Below are 19,902 nucleotides of genomic sequence, written 5' to 3'. Positions count from 1 at the left end.
TCATGGAATTAACTAGGAGGACGGCTGCGACCATTATTTACATTAACAGGGTGTTACCATACTTTTGTAACGTTCACATTGTAACGTTTCCACATTCGTTACACTGCACCCTCCTTTCTTCAGGCCCGTACTCGGGCCTACTAAACTTTAACTTAGTGTGACACGTAGGTGTAATTCCCTCTACAATTAACCTGACCCTGAGTGTGACAATCTTAAAACACAAATAAGTATGTCCCCCTATTGCATTGCACCCTGTCTAACAGACTCAAGCCCACAGCTAACCGAATTACGGAATTATTCTCAAACTATACATTTACGGTGGGGAGCATTATTTACAATGACGTGATTTCTTATTTACAACGCAACCCAGGACCTGTGTTGTTTTTTTTTTTCTTTTTAGGGAACAAGAAAACAAAGAAATTCCTGTTGGGAGGGAGGAGACAGCACGCATTGCATCGATGCACCAGTACCAATACCACCAAAGCACCCAAAAGCACCAAAAACACCACAAGCACCACAAAGCACCAAAAACACCACTCGGTGCGCAGTCACCATGGTTCTTAATAAACACACAAAACAACTGGGGGTGGTCTTCACTTTCTCTGCTGGGCCGATGTTCTTCCCGACGTCTTCTGGCTTCATGCGGCCTATTTGGACATAATAAAAAGCACAACTTGTGTTCGTTTTTATTTAGGGCCTCAGGGGCCAACTAAGGGTGGTCCACCTGTTTGGCATAGGTGCCACCTTACCGAGGTCCGCAAGCAAGATTCCCTGGCCACTATGGCCGGTCTCCAACAGAGGTGCCCTGCCCCAGAACCTGGGGTCCATCAAGTGGTACTTGGCCGCAGAACAGCGGTCCATAAAGTGGTACATCAACGCAATGCATGCTGGTTCTGGGAATCTCGGGCGCACAATGGCCACCTCACGCACGCTCCCCTCAGCACCCAATGGCGCACAGGTCATGTGGGAGACAAAAGAAAGACAATTGAGCGAGGGGTAAGGTCACAAGGGTACACGTCAATATCCCAATGCAAGGCGAAATGCGTACGGAGGGCGAAGTGAGAAAGCTCGTCCCTACCGTACGTCACCCCCCTGTCACCTACCCTACCCTTGCCCTTACCCCATAGGTACAAAAATCTACACATTTACAAATTCGTCACTACTGTCACGTCTTCCCCATATTTCCCCTATACCAAATTCGTCTCCACAATCCCTCTACTTCAAAATTTGCCATCACCAATTCATCATCAATCCTAATAAGGAGGGAGAGATGGAATTACGCACAATGTCACACCCACGTCATGATGCGTCTCACAATCCAAACATTTGCATCATAACAAATAATCAAAACATGGCATGGTGTGGAGTACCTGTCACCTCAGGTGAGTGGATGCAGATGGTGCGAGGAGATCCTTCATCCTAACTATCCTCTAAATGACTTTAACACACTTTACACTACCCGGGGTCTCTCCCTGCCAATCCATTGGCCAACTTACACTATGGGTTCCAAAAACCAATTCCCATTGCCCAAACTGTGGTGCCTCTCAATTTGGGGTCTCACTTCCCCGATTCATCTCCCGGTGCTCTCGCACAATTTCTGGGCTGCGACGTCTAGCTCTCCCAACAGGTCTACCCACCTGCACACCTCCACCACTGTAGTTGCCACCCGAGCTTACCTAGCTCCTCACCCTAACCTAACTAACTGGGGACAGCCCCTCTCCTGGCTCTGTCACCCCATGGTGCCCTCTGGCACTGGGCTACCCGGGTCCGTCCTCCGGATCCTCGGGCCCCATCCACAACAACTACTACCGGCTCCCAGAGCCCACCTGCGGCCTCACCTGGCCGACATCCTCACAGTGGTGGAGTGCCCAAACCAACTACACACACTAACAGGCTACACGCCCAGCCATTTCCACAACACTAATGCACCCATCCACATACCATTCTGCATCCGCACCACAGATGCCAATATCCAACCACAATTTACCTGTACCCTCTACCTAACACTTACACTACCCGCCCCGGGTATCCGTGATGGGGGTCCACTCTTCCCACATTCACACCTTCGCACCATCCACTCCACTCCACAATTTCCACCATTCTCACTCCACGACCATCCATTCCAATACTCCAGATATTCCACACTACCATTTATTCCACACAGCCACATACTCCTGTTGTTGCACACCTGTGCCCTCACACCTGGTGCCACCTGCACCCTCCTTTCTTCCTGGACCATTTGGTCAACACAATACACAATCACTATCACTCACTCATACACTGCTCCATCCACCTGTTCAGTTGCACACCTGTGCAATCACACCTGTTCAATCACACCTGTTCAATCCTCACACACACGGCATCATCTCAGCTAACTACTCCCCTCTGAAACTTGCGCTTCCCAGTCGTCCCTTTAAACTATTGCGCTCCCACGTCATTATAATCCACACTAATCTACCTGCGTCCCCACTACAGGTATCAGTCACTAACTAATCTTAACGTTACCTAATGTCAGCTTCGCTAGATCCCTACAATTATCCAAGCCCTCCCTGGCTCGGTTGTCATAGCCACCCCATAAACTATTGCGCATTTGCCCCCACTTGTGAGGGATGGTGGATTTGCCATCCCACCACATCGGGGGTCTCTCACTATCAATTTTGGTCGTCCAGATTCCAACCAATTCAAAAATTTTCCATTTACTGCCAATTCTACTCACTTTTCTAAATTTCGTTTTAAATCACTATCACTATCACCATCACCCGTCTACTTATTACATCCTCTCGGTGCGCCAATTCACGTCTACAGCCCGGCTTCGTACAGCCGAGCAATGAACGCGGATTCTTTTGTGCCGGCGGCTGGATGCGTCCCGCATTCGGGGTCGGGGCGGGGGCTTACCCGGGCCGAGATCCCACGCACCACCTCGGCGTGGAGCCATCCAATGTCCCGATCTCGACCTGCCGGCACGTCTCAACAAAACGTGGTCGCCATAACGACCCTTCCTATCCAGCTGCCCGCTCCGCCTAGTGGAGCCCGGACGCGGCCGTTCCAAGCGAGGCACAGCGTGGATCGCGTACGGCGGTTCTTTCGAAACCGCCGTGGTTCGGATCCCCGCTGGTCCTCGCGGCACGCGAAGCTGCCCGACGCGCACCGAGGGCCCGATTCGGCTAAAAGTCGTTCTAACCTCTAACCCAGTTACCGTCGACGCTTCACCTGGATTCTTACAAGCATACGCTACCCCTTTCTTGCTCATACATGCAGCTGTTCCCATCCTCCTCGTACCTTTCCTTACACACCTCGGTACACTCATTCCGCTCACAGCCTTGGTCACACACCTGACCACCGAACACCTTGGCACACATTCGTCGCTCGCACACCTCACCAACACACCTCTTCGCGCCCCTTCCTCGGTCACCTCCTCTGTGACCATCACAGGTGTGCTTTCACTCGCACACCCCACCACGTGCCTCACGACCAATTCCAGCGTGCATTCCCACTCACGCTCTACCATTCCAGGTGTGCATCCTTCCATTCCAGGTGTACATCCTCGCTCACCTGTCACAACCAACTCACGCTCCTTGTCACTCTCACTACTCTCACCACTACTCTTGACAACGCACTCACCCTTACTCTCGACAGCGCACTCTTTCCTCACGCACCTGTCCGTTACACACCTTTCTCGCACACACTCTTCCGCACATTGTCCCGTTACACCCTCTGTAACACTCACCACAGGCATGCATTCTCCCTTACTCTTGACAGCATGCGCTTTCCCCATGCACCCGTCCGTTACACACCTTTCTCACGCATCCTCTTGCGCACACTTTTCCGTTACTTCCTCTGTAACACTCACCACACCGCGCTTCCATGTACCCCCTCGCACACGCGCTTCGACCAACTCACTCTTGACGGCACACTCACTCCTCGGCGTGCACTTTTTCCTCACACACCCCATGGTCGGACATTCTCGCACACCTCTTTTTTCACACACCTGACCTGTCACACACTTCACCAACGGCCTTTCACGAACACCCGGATCCAAACCAATCCCCAAGCCGACTGAAGCTTTCCTCACATCATATACATTGCCACTCACCTCCGTACTTCGTCGTCGCACCTCCTCTGCCACCTGCAAACTTTTTATTTGGTTAGTGAGCACATCATCATGATTTGAACACAGACCTTGTACATATTCCGCTATCTCCTCCTTTATTTCTCTCTTAGTTTCTGTCCGTCTCTTCTTAATTTCACTCACCTCTTCTTTCACTTCCTCTAATTTTTGTTTAACCTCTTTTATTTCTCGGTGCGTCTCCTCAAGTTCGTCCTCTAAGGCTACCGTGACCGTCTCTATGTGCATCCTCACCTGCCGGTCCTTTGTCTCCATTATCTCTGTCACCTCGTCCACCCTCATTGTCAGTTCCTCACGTACCATCTGACATTGCCTCTGTGTCGCTATCAATTCGTTTTTAATTTCTTTTTGTGTCGCCTTTAACCCTCCTAGTACCACAGTGTTCTTTTGAACCTGCTCCACTAGTTATTTTTGTCCCTCCATCAGCTGTTCCACCTCCTCCGTCAGACCCTCTATGCCCCCTTGTAACTTAGCCGTATTATTCCTCACCTCTTTCTCCATACGCTTCTCACCTCGCTTTACCTCCTCGCGTAGCCCCGAAACCTCCTCACTTACCCCTCGTCGTATTTCCTCCATCTCTTTTGTAGATGCCACCCTCATCTGTCCCAATTCATCCCTCTGAGCATCCAGTTTGGTTTCTACCCCGATTTTCACCTCCTCTATCTGCTCTCCCATTTGTTTGATTTCCCTGGCAGATTGTTCCCCTATTTCCCGCAATTTGTCCTCCATCCTATTCTCTAACCCCATTAACCCATTTCTCACCTCTTTTATCCCGTTGTCTAACCCCTCAAAATTATTGTCTAACTTCTCACCGGTACCCCTCGCTTCGTCCCTCATTACCCCCATTTGGCCCTCCAATCGCTCACCCTGAGCATCCATCCGGTTCCCCATTACCCCCATTTGGCCCTCCAATCGCTCACCCTGAGCATCCATCCGGTTCCCCATTTGTCCCATTTTGGCTTCTAGCCTGTCCATAAGGGCCCCCATTTTTCTGCTTTCCATTTTCTCACTATCGTTTTTTTTCTGCATTTCCACCATGAATTGGGTCATGAAGGCTTGCATTTGGGTCGCGCTCATTGGTTCCGCGGCCGTGGCCCCCTCAACCACATGCGCGAGAGCGCCATTTTGTGCGTCTGAAACCTCCGCAACCACATTGCCATTTTTCTCCTCCTCCCTTTCCTCCACATACATTTTCCCGAGGTCCTGGGTCGATTCCACCCTGTCTATCTCTCCCACCGACATCCGATCGCCTTGATTGTCCATGGCGCGATCTCAAAATTCGGGTTTTGCTTTATAAAACAAAATAAATTTCGGCAGCTTGTAATTTTGAGCGCGTTAAGCGCGCTTCGGGTCCGATCTCCCTCCTCGACACCAATTGTTACTCTAATAGTACAATTGGTGTTCCAAAATTTGGGCCTAACAAATTTAGTCCCAGGTCCGAATCCAACTCCTGACAACCAATTGTTACAGACGCGGCTTTAGATGTTATATTGACCGAGCGGTGGTGTATTTAACCGCGTCCGAACAGTTACTCCCCGATTAGAACCCGATTCCACCCGACGTTGACCAGATCGCCCCACAGATATTCAATCGGGAAACCTCTAAAGCGACCGAAAGAGAATGAAAAAGAAGAAGAAGAAGAATACGGAGGAAGAACAGATTTATTATACACACACAAGCAATGGATGGAAGAAGCAGTAACACAGCGAATCGTTAACTTACACTATTCATTTTTACTTAGCCCCAAGACAACGAGCAGGACAGGACGTTCACACTTACACAGGGGATATTGCAGGCAGGTAGGGCTTGAGGTGGATTGCTTGAGAGGGAGGCAAAGTCGGAGGCAGCAGCTCTCAATTCCTCGCGGTTTTGGCGGGAAAACCCTCCATCGCGTATCCGCTGCGGTAGACGTCACGCGCTGGTTCGGCACACCTGCTCCTCTTCTTGTGGTGGAGCCGTCTCCCTCCTTTCAGCGCATCTCTCCAAAGCTGGTTTCCTTGCCGAGTACCTCTCCTCTTTGGCTTGGAGCGTTTCGCATCTCACCGCTCCTCTTGGTGCCGCCTCTTTGCTCCTCCCAGGTCATCTGGTAAAGCAGTCCCTTACAGTCGCTTTTATCACCTCGGGCGAAATCAAGCCGCCGGCTCCGAGGGCACGCCTACCGGGTCGCTCACCGCGGTGCTGATTGGCTGTTAGGGCTGGCTCACTCCTCCCCCCTTATGACGAGGTGGAGACACGCCTTTCTTCTCCGAGATTAGCACATGGACAATGGCGGCCTGCGGGATTGAAAACAACTCCCATCCTTTTGAAAGGAACTTTGGAGAGCGGAGATGTTTGGGGAAATTGGAAGGGCCTACGCTTATTTTGTTTGATACAATGCAAAGTCAATCTAGTGGGAAACACATATTTAGCCTACATGGAATAAGGAAATACACTATTTAAAAGATATATCGTGACCTGCGTGTAAGTTTCAAGGAATTAACTAGGAGAACGGCTGCGACCATTATTTACATTAACAGGGTGTTACCATACTTTTGTAACGTTCACATTGTAACGTTTCCACATTTGTTACACTATATATATATATATATATATATATATATATATATATATATATATATATATATATATATATATATATAATATATTGTTACGGCCCGCGGATAAGGATGTTGGTTTGCCGAGCGGTTGGCACTGCGGCCTAACAGTTACCCCGATTAACCCGATCCCCGAACGTTGGCCGGATCGTGCCACAGATATTCAATAGGGAAAAGACTAAGGCGACACGGATGTGAAGAAGAAGAAGAAGAGGACAAAAAAAAGGTTGCAATACGAATATAATTTATTTGCTATTTACAGGACCAAAGAAACCAAGGAAGAAGGAAAGATAAGAAAATAATTTACAGAAGATATTAGACACAGTGCAATGCTAGCTTATACAAACTTAATTAAATACCCAGGGACAAAACAAACAGAACAAACTCACGTACACCAAAAGGATGGAAAGGCAGGAGGTGGATGGCTGGAGGGAGAGGAAAGTCCAAGGGGTCCAGCAGCACGATCGGCGCGTTTAGCAGCCGCCGTTCCTTCGCGGCCCTGCTCAAAATCGCCGTCCAGGCCCCAAGCGGCTGTTGAGTGTTGTTGCTGCTGTGGCCGCCGCTGCTGCTGCTGCTGTGGACGTCGCTGCTGCTGATGCTGTGGACGTCGCGTGCTTTGCCAGGACTACAACAGGCTTTGTGCTTCCCTGGATGATGATCTCCTTAATGTTCTCTATGTTCTTTTGCTCACATGCCAGCCTCGGACTCTGTTCGGAAAAGCACCAGCTCAGGAACAAACATCGGTCCACTTGATCAGCCGTTGCTGTGTACAAAGCTTCCTTGGGTGATCTCAATGTACTCTCGCAGTTGGTTCTCTCTCACGCAGTACCTTGCGCGCACGCTTTTATAACGCCTCCGGCGATCAAGCCGCTGGCCTTCAGGACACGCCCATCGGTGTGCTCACCTCGGCCCTGGTTGGTCGCGTGACCCTCTGGCTCCGCCCTCGATGACGACGGGCGGGCACGCCTTTCTTCCCCGACCCGAGCACATGTTCAATGGTGGTTTTGGAGGGGATGTAATTGGCAATCGACGCTTGGCAATGACGAAAGGGGATGTGAAAGGAAATGGAGATTTTGGGGATGGGAATGAAAGGGGATCTATTTTATTTCACTTGGTGCAATGGAGTGTCATCTTAATGGGAGACAAGGCCTTACCCTAATACACATAATAAAGATATAACTATCAACCAGGGGGAAATCTATGATTGGCTGACGTGTATGCTTTATGGACTAATTATGGGACGCCCTTTGATCTTTATACATAAATGGAGGCAGGAGGGTCCAGAATAAGCAATATTAATAAAACACACAATAAAAAAAATACAATCCTCATATACACAACAATATATATATATATATATATATATATTGTTACAGATCGCGGTTAAGATGTTATAGACCGAGCGGTGGTGTAAAACCGCGACCTAACAAAACTCACCCGATTCACCCAGACTTTGGCCGTATCGCACCCTAGCTGCTCAATGAGGGAAAAGACAGAAACGACGCAATGCAAGAGGAAAAAGGAAGACAAAAAAAAGGTTTGAAATACTACTACATTTATTCCTACTATTTACACACAAGCAAAAAGAAACAATTACGTTTATTTACAAGCACAAGACGCAGGTGACACAGTGCAAATTTAGCTTACCTACAGACTTAATTAAATACCCAGGGACAGAACAAACAAAACGCTGACTCACGCGGGGAATTGCTGAAATGGCAGGATGTGGATGGCTGGAGGGGGAGGGAGGTCCAAGGGGGGTCATGCAGCACAACCGGCGCGTTCAGCAGCCGCCGTTCCTCTTCGGCCCTGCTCCAAACCGCCGTTCAGGCCCCCTTTGGCGGTTGGGTGGTCTGGCTGCTGCGGCCGCCGTCCGCTGCGTTCCCCGGACTTGTCTGGTCCAAACCCTCAACTCTGTCGTGTTTCTCTCACTCCTCACCACCGACTCCTCACCGCAACCAACTGACCACCGACTCCTTTTGCAACCAACTTCCGCAACCAACAACCTTGCAACCAACTCCTGCAACCAACTCTTCTCTCTCAACAACCCTTCTCTCGTTGACCACTTCCGTTTTGCGCCTTTTATAGCGCCTCCAGCGATTACGCCCCCGGCGCTTTGGACACGCCCATCGGGGGTGCCCACCTCGGCCCTGGTTGGTCGCGCGACCCTCGGGCTCCGCCCTGGATGACGACGGGCGGCCGCGCCCCTCCTCCCCTCTGACGAGGTGGAGACACGCCTTTCTTCTCCGACTCAAAGCCCATGGTCAATGGCGGTTATTGGAGGGGAGGTAATATGAGGTCAATGGTGGTTATTGGAGGGGAGGTAATATGAGGTCAATGGTGGTTATTGGAGGGGAGGTAATATGAGCAATCGAGGCTCGGCAATGACGAGAGGGGATGTAATATGAGGTCAATGGAGGTTTTTGGAGGGGAGGGAAAGGGAGATTTTTGGGGATGGGAAGGAAAGGGGGTCTATTCTCTTTCACTGGTGCAATGGAGTATTTCAATTAATGGGAGACACAGCCTTATCCTAAAACACAGAATAAGATATAACTATCGAACATGGATATTCTATGATTGGCTGACGTGTATGCTTGTGGACTATGGGACGCCCTTTTGATCTTTACACAGCTCCGGAGGCAGGAGGCACAGAATAACAACAACAATAATAATAATTCACACCAATTTACCACAATACACATAATCAAAAAAAAAATACAGTCCTCATCTCCGCAACAATATATATATATATATATATATACATATATATATATATATATATATATATATATATATATATATATATGTATGTATATATATATATATATATATATATATATATATATATATATATATATATATATATATATATATATATATAAACAACAACAATAAACAAAACAGAAAATGTTAAGGTAATGAAATAAGTCCAGGAGTTGGAAAATATACGCACAAAAATATGCATTCCCAAATACACAAGGAAGGACAGGACAACCGCAACAGGATCAATCAGACAGATTAAATTTAGGGCCAGATTTTAAAAAGTCACACGGCAATTTTGAGACGACACACACACACATATATGTATATATATATATATATATATATATATATATATATATATATATATATATATATATATATATATATATATATATATATATATATATATATATATATATTCCGACTCCCCATGGAAGCCAACCTATTGGGATTGTCCATGATCTTAACCTTTTATAGACTTGGCATTTAATATGGAATATTTTATTTTCTTGACAGGTTTACTTTCTGAACTCAGTATATCAATCTGGTGAGTTTCTTTTACCCTTCGGTGATGTCTTTGTTGAAAGAACCATGTCACTGATTGTCTTTCGCAGCAAGAAGTCAATAACAGGATTATATCATAGGTGGCATGACAAAATGTAAGGAAAGGTACATTTGATGATTGGCTTCACCATCGGGTATATAAGGGTTGTTGCGTTCTGTATTAGTGGAAAACAACTGCTGCACATCTACAAAAGTTATTGCGGCTTCCTCTGGAGATGGTCCGTCAACTTGACAATGCTGTTTGTCATGGAGTGGTGGCTTTACGAAATTCTGGCATGAAACAGCGTGCTATTGCTCGGCAGTATGGCATCACTCAAGGTCAGGTGTCAAAGATCCTGAAAGGAAATGCTCAGAGGGGTGTCCCTACTCCAATACCGAGGCCAGGACGTCCACGCAGAACCACAAGGAGAGATGATCGCCAGCTGCACCGGTTAGTCTGCAATGGCCGTACCAAGTCAGCTAATCGGCTTAGGGCTGAGTGGCAGCAACTGACAACTGTGCCTGTATCCAGAAGGCTGGTCAACCAACGACTGATTCAAGCAGGCTATCGTGCCAGGCGTCCCCTGAGAAAGCCACGCCTGACCAGACAACACAGCCAGCGCCGATTGCAGTGGGCCAGAGAGCACCGTCAATGGCGGCCAGGACACTGGAATCACGTGACCTTCAGTGATGAGTCTAGATTTCTGGTCTATCGTCAAGATGGCCACGTCCGAGTGCGCAGACAAGTGCATGAAGCCCACAACGAAGATTGTTTAGTACCAAGAGGCCAAGCTGGAGGTGGTGGGGTGACCGTTTGGGCTGCTTTTCATGCAGGGGGCAAAACTGACCTGGTTGTTCTGAATGGAAACCTGAACCAGTTCAAGTACAGGGTCATTCTGGAAGAAACATTGCTTCCATTTGCTCGTGCAGCCTTTCGAGGAAACTTTGTCTTCCAAGATGACAATGCACGGCCTCATTGTGCTCGCATGATCCAACACTTTCTTGCTGACCGTGGTGTAGAGCATATGGAGTGGCCTGCCATGTCCCCGGATATGAATCCGATAGAGAACTTGTGGGCAGAATTAACGCGTCAAATCGACAACTTGGACCAGCAGCCTACCTCTGTGCGTGAATTGCAGCAGACTATTGTCACTGCATGGCAAGCGATTCCTGTCCAAACCTTGGCAAATCTCGTGAACAGCATGCCTCGACGTGTACATGCTCTCCTGAATGCTGGTGGGGGTTACACGAAGTACTGAACTGTAATGTTACTGTCCGTAATCCCAGTCATAATTTAGCTTTTGTTTTTGTTGAAATTTTTTTTGGCTAATGTGCAAAATAAAGAGATACTTCTGGAAAACGTACAGAAGTTTAACACAGTACTGTCCATGAATTGAGTTCGATATCAGTTTACATCACTTTCAAGGATCAATTTATTTTCTTCGAAATGTCAAATGTGGTTTTTGTTTCTTTTAAAGGTCACATTAACAAAATCTAGAATAATTTCAACATAATTCCAATGAACTTTTGGTTCTAAGTCATCTTGAAAAGAAAGGTCACCCCCACAAAAAAAATATTCCATATTAAATGCCAAGTCTGTAAATGCTGAACGTCAAGCAATGAAGCATACCATTTGGGAAGCACAGTATTTGCACGATTTGGCCGGGGTTTGAACTGCTGACGTCCCAAACTCAGAGTGGATGCTCTAACCATTAAAGCAACAAGTGTTGTGTTAGCAAACATATCTGACTTTCAGAAACCAAGGAAACATTCTTTGAAACTTGCTTTACATTTTTTTTATTGGTTACAAGTAAACGTGAAAATGTTCCTTTATCAAATGTATTACCTCCTCCAGCAAAGGTGGACAAAGGTTATGTTTTCATCCCTGTTTGGTTGTTTGGCTGGCTTTGAGCAGGATATCTCAAAGAATTATGGATGGATTCGGACGAAACTTGGTGGACAGATTGTGTGTGTGTGACGAGGACTAATTTATTAGATTTTGAAGATCCAGATACTGGAATTTTTGAAGTGATTCTTCACCATTGCGAGATAGGGCCAAAAACGATATATTAACACAATCATACTAAAATATGCCATTTAGTGTCTGTCCATCTGTCTGATGAATTTTTGACGCCAATACATTCCATCCTTACATATCCAATCTCAACCAAACTTGACAGGATGACTAAGGGTTACATAATGAAGGTTGTAGCACATTCATTTGCCCCCCTACCCAGGGGAGTTTTCTCCCCCGAGTGGGTTTTCCCCACCATTGCCATCAATGGGTTGCGTGTTGTGGTGTATAGCAGTCTTAAGTTAGCTTTATCGTGGCGGTTTTCCAAATAAGAAGATTTATTGTGGCGTTTTTCCAAAGACGCTTTGAATAACAAAATTAATGATAATCACATATTATTAATATTATTACAAAACAATATTAATACTAACAATGTCCCACTTCCCCAAGGCGTTTTTCCTGCAGTGATAACGTGTTTAATAATGTTTATATAATGGTGTTTCTGTGTGAGCAACGGCTTCTACAGGAAGTAAAAATATTATAAACCACAAACACATATGCTTAGCTTTTTAAACAGTCGCTAATGCTGTTAATAACACTAAATTAAGAAATTTAGAGAAATCCTGACATCCATGAAATAAGGTTTACTGACAGAACTGAGTGAAGATATATAGTACTCTATATACCCCACAAATGGTGAGTTAATAACATGGCCCTTTCCACCACGATAGATGAGACGGATTTCTGAGAAATGTAAATGATGGGTGCATTTTTGGGTTAAAAGTTGTGAACCTCACTTTTTAACATAATTAGCGTATGCTGAATTCGATTAACCCGGCTCCCAAGCCGAATTTTGAGTTTTTGATCTGCTAATTAGCATAAACAAAATGGCCACGAAATTGCCATTTTTGGACAATTTATTTGAACAAGCATTTATATATCATGTATACACATGCAGCTCTTTTACTTTAACTTTACAACTTTTACCCCAAAATGCACCAAGAAGCTTATTACATGGCCTTTTTTCATAAATCCGTCTAGTATATCAAAAATTTGTGGTCGGATTGCAAGAAAACTTTGTGGATGAGTTGGGTCGGTGACAAAATCAAGCCAATTCGATTTTGTTTTAGGTCCAGATGCAGATCCGGTGACTGTATCAGTGTGATACAAAACGTAAACTGTTCAGCCTGAAGGAAGTATGTGCTCCACCGAGTGCCATTATGTATGTATGACAGGATTTAAGATGGGCAATAAAATGCTACTTCTATAAAACACATTCCCTGTACTGAATGAAAGAAAATAAAAAAAAAAGTTCACATGAACATCAACAAAACAAACATCTATTCATTATAATCAAATGTATGTGTGTTGTGTGTATTTGGTCACAAATGGTGTGCCAACGTTGTAGACTCCAAAAGGTCAATTGATGGATTAATGGATTACCAATATCTGGGTCCTGTGCCAGCTCTGCATATGAGCCAAAGGCCTTTGGAATTCCATAGAGCTGAGCAAAAGACTTCGCCTTCCCGACATCCCTAGCTGCAACAGCAACCACCTGTAAGCAGGAGTAAAAAAAAAAAAAAAGTTACACTAAAAGCCAAAGTCAGTCACATCTTGATCATCATTATCTTCCATATCAGGAGGCGACTTATTTGGTCCAGGTTAACACTTCCAGTCCAGGCTGACAAGGGCCACCAGGAGTGGCAGTTTCAGCAGCGGAATCAACTGCGGTATATATATATATATATATATATATATATATATATATATATATATATATATATTGTTGCGGATTTGAGAATCCTGTAATTGTTGTAAATATCACCCTCTGTAAATAGTGTAATGATCCTTGTAAATACCTCCGTTAAGTGTAAAGATCAAAGGTCGTCCCTTTAGTTAATCCATCACATGCACGTAGAAAATCATATACCCTTCTAAATAGTTATTTCCTTATTATGTGTATTAGTTTAAGGCTGTGTTTCCCATTAATTGACTGCATTGCACCAAATGACATAAGATAGGTCCCCTTCAAGGATTGCATTTCCCAGCCAAACTCTCCCTCTATGTGCAAAACCGCTGGACAAGCGTGGGGTGCGCGCCCTCTCAACTGGCCCTGGTTTGGAAGCAGCTTTCGCCGTCATAGTGAATATGTGCTCCATGCTCTGTTTGGACAAGAAGGGCGGGGTCGCCGAGAAGAGACAAGCCCGTGGCTCGCCACGGGGGGCGGGGCTGTTCAGCTCCATGCCCAAGTAAGGCTACAAGCCCGTGGCTTGCCAAGGGGGGCGGGGCTGTTCACCTCCATGCCCAAGTAAGGCTACAAGCCCGTGGCTCGCCACGGGGGCGGGGCTGTTCACCTCCATGCCCAAGTAAGGCTACAAGCCCGTGGCTCGCCACGGGGGGGGGGGGGGGGGGGGCGGGGCTGTTCAACTCCATACCCAAATAAGGTAACAAGACCGTGGCATTGCCATACAAGGCCACCAAAACAGAGCACGGGGGCGGTACCCAAACGGCCGAGGGCGTGTCACGACCCCGCTTGATATATGCGTGCGACAATCGCGCAAGTAGAGGACATGCGAGAGGACATGCTACTTGGCTGGTACGAGAACTGGTACGAGAGCGGGGTGCGTGCTGCTGAGCTGGGTTCGAGGCTGGAGCTGGGTTCGAGGTACTGGAGAGGAGAATCCCAGTTTTACCGACAGAGAGAGAGAGAGTCGTGGGTCGGAACGGAACCTCGCCAGATGAACGAACCTCCTGCCATTCCTGTCATCATCCCCGGGTAAGTCTGAATGTCGTCTGTTAGTCTGTGTTGTCCCTGGGAATAAGTTAAGCTTGTATAAGTAGAATTGCACTGTGTCTTCTTCTCCTTCTGTCTTTATTTTCGTATTTTTCTTTCTTCCTAGGTTTCTTTGGTCTTGTACATAATAGTTAGTAATAAATCCCTGTTCTTCCTACCTTGCCTTCTTTCCTTTACATCCGTTTCGTTTTAGTGATTTCCCCATTGAATACCTGTGGCACGATTTGGCCAACGTTTAGGATCGGGTGTAGTATTGCTAATGGTTCGAGCCGTGGCTGCCAATCCACTCGGCAAATAACATCTTGTCCGCGGTCTCGAACGAGGTTGCTCACCTGCCTCTCTGGAGGGAGCTGGGCAGCTTCAGGACTCACGTCGGTCAGTCGCAGACAAGGGGACTAATCCCCCCTTGGTAAGAGGAAAAGGGGCCGGGTGTGAGATCCGCAACAATTGGTAGTCAGGAGTTGGGATTCGAACCTGGGACTAAATTTATTTAGCCCAAATTTTGGACACCAATTGTACTATTGGCCGCAACAATTGGTGTCAGGATCGAGATTCGGACCTGAAGTGCGCTTAGCGCACTCAAATTACGAGTGGCCAAAATTTTATTTTACACTCTAAATTTAAAAAATCGTGCCATGGATGGTCAAGGCGATCGGGTGCCGGTGGGGGAGATAGAAGGGGTAGAAGCGACCCAGGACCCCAGGGAAATGTATATGGGGGAGAGAGAGGAGGAGAGCAATGAGGATGTGGTCGCAGAGGATTCAGGTGCACAAGATGGCGCCATCGCGCACGAGGTTTCAGGCGCACAAAATGGCACCTCGCACGAGCGCGCGGTAGCCGCGCCCGCTGTACCACTACCAGCAGGCTTTGATGTGGGGGACTTCGTAGCGCAATTCACCGCGATGCTGAGAATAGAGGGGGACAAATCAAGGGCAGAAATGGGAAGCCAAATGGAGGGAATGGAAAGCAGAATGATAGGAGCAATGAGGGCCAATGGAAAGCAATTGGGAAACCAAATTAACGAAATTAATGAGGGGTTGGCGAGGGGGCAAGCCGCATATGAGGTGAGGGAAGCCGAGAGGGAGGTTGACCGCAGGTTGAGCGGGAGGGGCACACGGGTGCACGACGAGGTAAAGCGGGTCGAGAAGCGCTGGTTGAGCGAGGCGGAGCAAAGCGCGGGTAATATGACGGGTATAGAGATCGCGACCCGGGGTTTGGAAAAGCCGGCGAACGCTGTGGTAGAGAAAATTTTATTAAAGCCAGCAGTCGTTGAGGTGAATAAAGAAAAACAAGTAGCGGGAATTGAAATTGAAAAGACGACGGAGGTAGCCCAGGAATTGAAGGAAGAAATGGAGCCTGTACAAAGTCCATGTTCACATCACGATGCTGTGCTTAACCCAAATGAAAGTTTGCAGATGTTGGAGCAAAGAAGAAGAAGCCACCCAGGTGAGTCGTGCTGTGTATTGTGCGGGGAGATTTTGCAGGAGGATGTTTGGCGACAAAAGAATTTTCGCGCGCTTGGGATCGAGAAAGCATCCGGGCGTTGGTGAAGGGTACCCTGTGAGTGGAAATGGCACGCTTGTGAGGAAAAAGTGCGCGCCGAGGAGTGAGTGTGCTGTCGAGAGTGAGAGTGAACGCATGACAGAGTGTGGTAGTAAGAGTGACACGGAGTACGAGTGGGCTGTGGCAGGTAAGAAGGAATGCACATCTGGATTGCGAGAATGCACTCTTGGAATGGTTGAGTGTGCGAGAACGCACACCTGAGTTGGTTGTGGCGCATGTGCGGCAGGGCACATCGGAGCGCGTGAGTGGGTGGATGCAAGAGTGCACCCCCATGAGTGGTACGGAGTGCGTACCGAGGGAGAGTGCGCAAGACGGTGCACGAGGTGTGTTAAGGAAGTGTGCGAACGGCGAGAGTGCGCATGGGGTTGCGCGAGAGGTGTGGTGTGTAACAGGGAGTGCGGTGGTGGAATGGACGGAGTGTGTGGGATGCACTGGAGGCGCCGAGACTCCGGGTTTTGTGAGTGTGAAAAGGGTCGCGTATGCGTGTAAGCAGGCGAGTAAGGCATCGACGTTAAACGGGGCAGCGTTTAGGGCGACGGATAGCCGACGTGGGCACTCGGGGCGCGGTGTGCTTTGTTGGATGCGAGGCCCAGCGCGGATCGGTGTTGCGTCGCTTCTCTTCGAAGCATCGTTGCCGATTCGGGCCTGGCCCCGCCCCGCACGGTCGAGTCCGGGCCTTGCCGGGCAAGGCGACCGGTCCGGTTCAAGGGCAGGTAAGAAGGGTCGGGACGGCGCCCCCTCATGGGGCCGGCGTTCCGGCCGGGTGAGATCGGGCCTTCGGGCGGGAGACCGGAAGGCTCCGTGCCGCGATGGGCCATAGAATCTCGGGCCGAGCAAACCGCCTCCCTTGAACCGAATGCCGGACGGACTCAACCTGCAGGCGACCAAACCACCCGAATTCATTTCTCGGCTTTGCGAAGCCAAATTTTAATGAGGTAACGACGCACCGAGGCTCAGATATAGCGGACTGTGTTGATGATGATAGTGTTTTTGATCCGAAATTTAGAATAGTGAATAGGATTGGCAGAAGTGATTGGCAAATGATTGGTAGAATGCTTGTCAGTGATTGGCAAATTTTGATTTGCAGGAAATTGGATGGGCAAAATTAATAGTAGGAGATGCCCGATGTGGTGGGATGGCAACTCTGCCATCCCTCACACAAACGGGGCACATGAGCTATAGTTTTATGGGGTTTTTGGCAGTGTCAGCTCGCCGAGGGAGGGTTAGGATAAAATGATAGGGATCTAGAGAAGATTGACCATAGGTAACTGGAGATTTAAGTAGTGACATTGGACAGGTTGTCGGGGACATAGAGAGATTAGTTTGGATTATAACAACGAGGGAGCGCAATAATATAAGGGGCGACTGGGAAGTGCGAGTTTCAGAGGGGAGTAGGTAGATCAGATGATGCCGTGTGTGTGTGTGAGAATCTTGATATCGAGCAAATGAGGAATTGCTAGGCAATGCTCGGGAAGGATGTGTGTGTGAACGTGGGAAAATCTGGGCGCCTGAGGCAATGGTTTGCAGAGTTAGAAGTGTATGGTGAAAAGTGCGATTGTGAGTTGTATTGAGCGTGAAAGTGTATGGAGCAGTGCATGAGGAACAATTGTGGTTGTGCACTGTATTGAATGATTGAAGAAGCCTGGGAGGAAGGAGAGTGCAGGAAGCACCAGGTGTGATGGCACAGGTGTGCAAATACAGGTGTATGGAGAATGGTTGTGTGGAATACATGGAGTCTGGAATATATGGAGTATGGAATGGATGGTGTGGAGTGAGTATGGTGAAAACTGTGGAGTGGAGTGGATGGTGCGAAGGCAGTGGATGGGGAGGATGGACCCCATCACGAATACCCAGGGAGGGTAGTTTAAGAGTTAGGTAGAGGGAGTAGGTAAATTGTGGTTGGATATTGGCATCTGTGGTGCGTGTTGGAAGAATGGTGTTTGGATGGGTGCATTAGTGACGTGGAAATGGCTGGGCGTGTAGCCTGTTAGTGTGTGTAGTTAAATGGGCACTCCGCCACTGTTAGGATGTCGGCCAGGTGAGGCCGCAGGTGGGCTCTGGGAGCCGTTAGAGTTGTGGATGGGGCCCGACGATCCAGAGGACGGACCCGGGTAGCCCAGTGCCACGGAGGGCACCGAGTGGGGAGAGCGCCAGAGGGCCTTCCCCAGTTAGAGAGGTTAGGGTAAGGAGCAGGTAAGCTCGGAGGTAACTGCAGTGGTGGAGGTGTACAGGTGGGTAGACCTGCTGGGAGAGCCACACGACCCAGTCCTGAAATTGTGCAAAGGCACAGGGAGTTGAACCGGGGGAGTGAGACTGCAAATTGATGAAGCACCACAGTTTGGTCAATGGGAATTGGTTGGTAGAACCCATAGAGTAAGTTGGCCAATGGATTGGCAGGGAAAGACCTCGGGTAGTGTAAAGTGTATTAAAGTCATTTAGAGGATAGTTAGGATTAAGAATCTCCTCGCACCATCTACATCCACTCACTTGAGGTGACAAAACTCCACACCGTGCCATGGTTTGTTGTTTTTATTATTTTTGTGCAAATGTTTGGAATGTGAGACGCATCATGACGTGGGTGTGACATTGTGCGTAATTCCATCTCTTCCTCCTTAGGAGTGACTGATGATGAATTGTGTGATGGCAAATTTTGGATTAATGGGATTGTGACGAATTTGGTATAGGGGAAATATGGGGAAGACGTGACTGTAGCGACGAATTAGTAATGTGTAGATTTTTTGTGTACCCTTGCGCCCTTACCCCTCACTCACTTGTCTTCTCTGTCTTCCTTCCCTGACCCATGGATCGTGCTCTCTGGGCACTGAGGGGAGCGTGCAGGGGGGCCGCGTCGGTGTGCCCGAATCCTCGCAACCAGCTGCCTGCATCCAAGCACCACTTATGGATCACATGTCTGTGGCTGAGTACCACTCATGGACCCCACGGGTTGGGGCATGGCCCCTCGGCTGGGACCGGCCACGATCTTGCTTGCGGACCCGGTGAGGTGGCACCAAGCCCACAGGTGAACCACCCATAGTCGGCCCCTGTGGGCCCCCCTGCACCACTGATGGACCCCATGGGTTGGGGCATGGCCCCTCTGCTGGAACCGGCCATGAAGGCCCGAGATCTTGCTGGCGGACCTTGGTCACAGGGCACCTATGCCACAGGTGAACCACACATAGTCGGCCCTGTGGGCCATAAATAAATAAAAGATGGACGCATTGTGTGCCTTTTTATTATTGCAAATAGGCCGCCAGCAAAGAAGAAAGACAACATCAGGAAGAGAACAATAGCCAGCAGAGGGAGCCGAAGAGCAAGACACCACCAAGGGTTTGTTGTTTTTATTTTTATTCATGAAATGTGATGACTGTGCACCAAAGGGTGCTTTGTGGTGCTTGATGGTGTTTTGTTGCGTTCTTGGTGCTTTCTGGTGCGTCGATGCAGGGCAAACTGTCCCCCCCCCCCCCCCCCCCCGAAAAGAAAAATCGCAGGTCCTGGGTTGCAGTGT

General features: G+C 48.2%; 1 protein-coding gene across 1 annotated transcript in view; it reads right to left on the bottom strand.

Annotated features, from left to right (window-relative positions):
* Window positions 1–19,902, bottom strand: part of LOC137429171 (trans-1,2-dihydrobenzene-1,2-diol dehydrogenase-like) — an 80,199-nt gene that overhangs the window by 24,394 nt on the left and 35,903 nt on the right. Inside the window, exon 2 of the mRNA XM_078777839.1 lies at window positions 13,484–13,595. Within this exon, the coding sequence (XP_078633965.1) occupies window positions 13,484–13,595 (112 nt within the window). The remainder of the gene's footprint in view (window positions 1–13,483; window positions 13,596–19,902) is intronic.

The sequence above is a fragment of the Myxine glutinosa genome, chromosome 1, assembly GCF_964187855.1.
Source record: "Myxine glutinosa chromosome 1, kmMyxGlut1.1, whole genome shotgun sequence".
NCBI classification, from domain to species: Eukaryota; Metazoa; Chordata; class Myxini; order Myxiniformes; family Myxinidae; genus Myxine; species Myxine glutinosa.
Note: the sequence above shows the minus strand (reverse complement) of the source record. Positions and strands in the feature narration are given on the sequence as shown.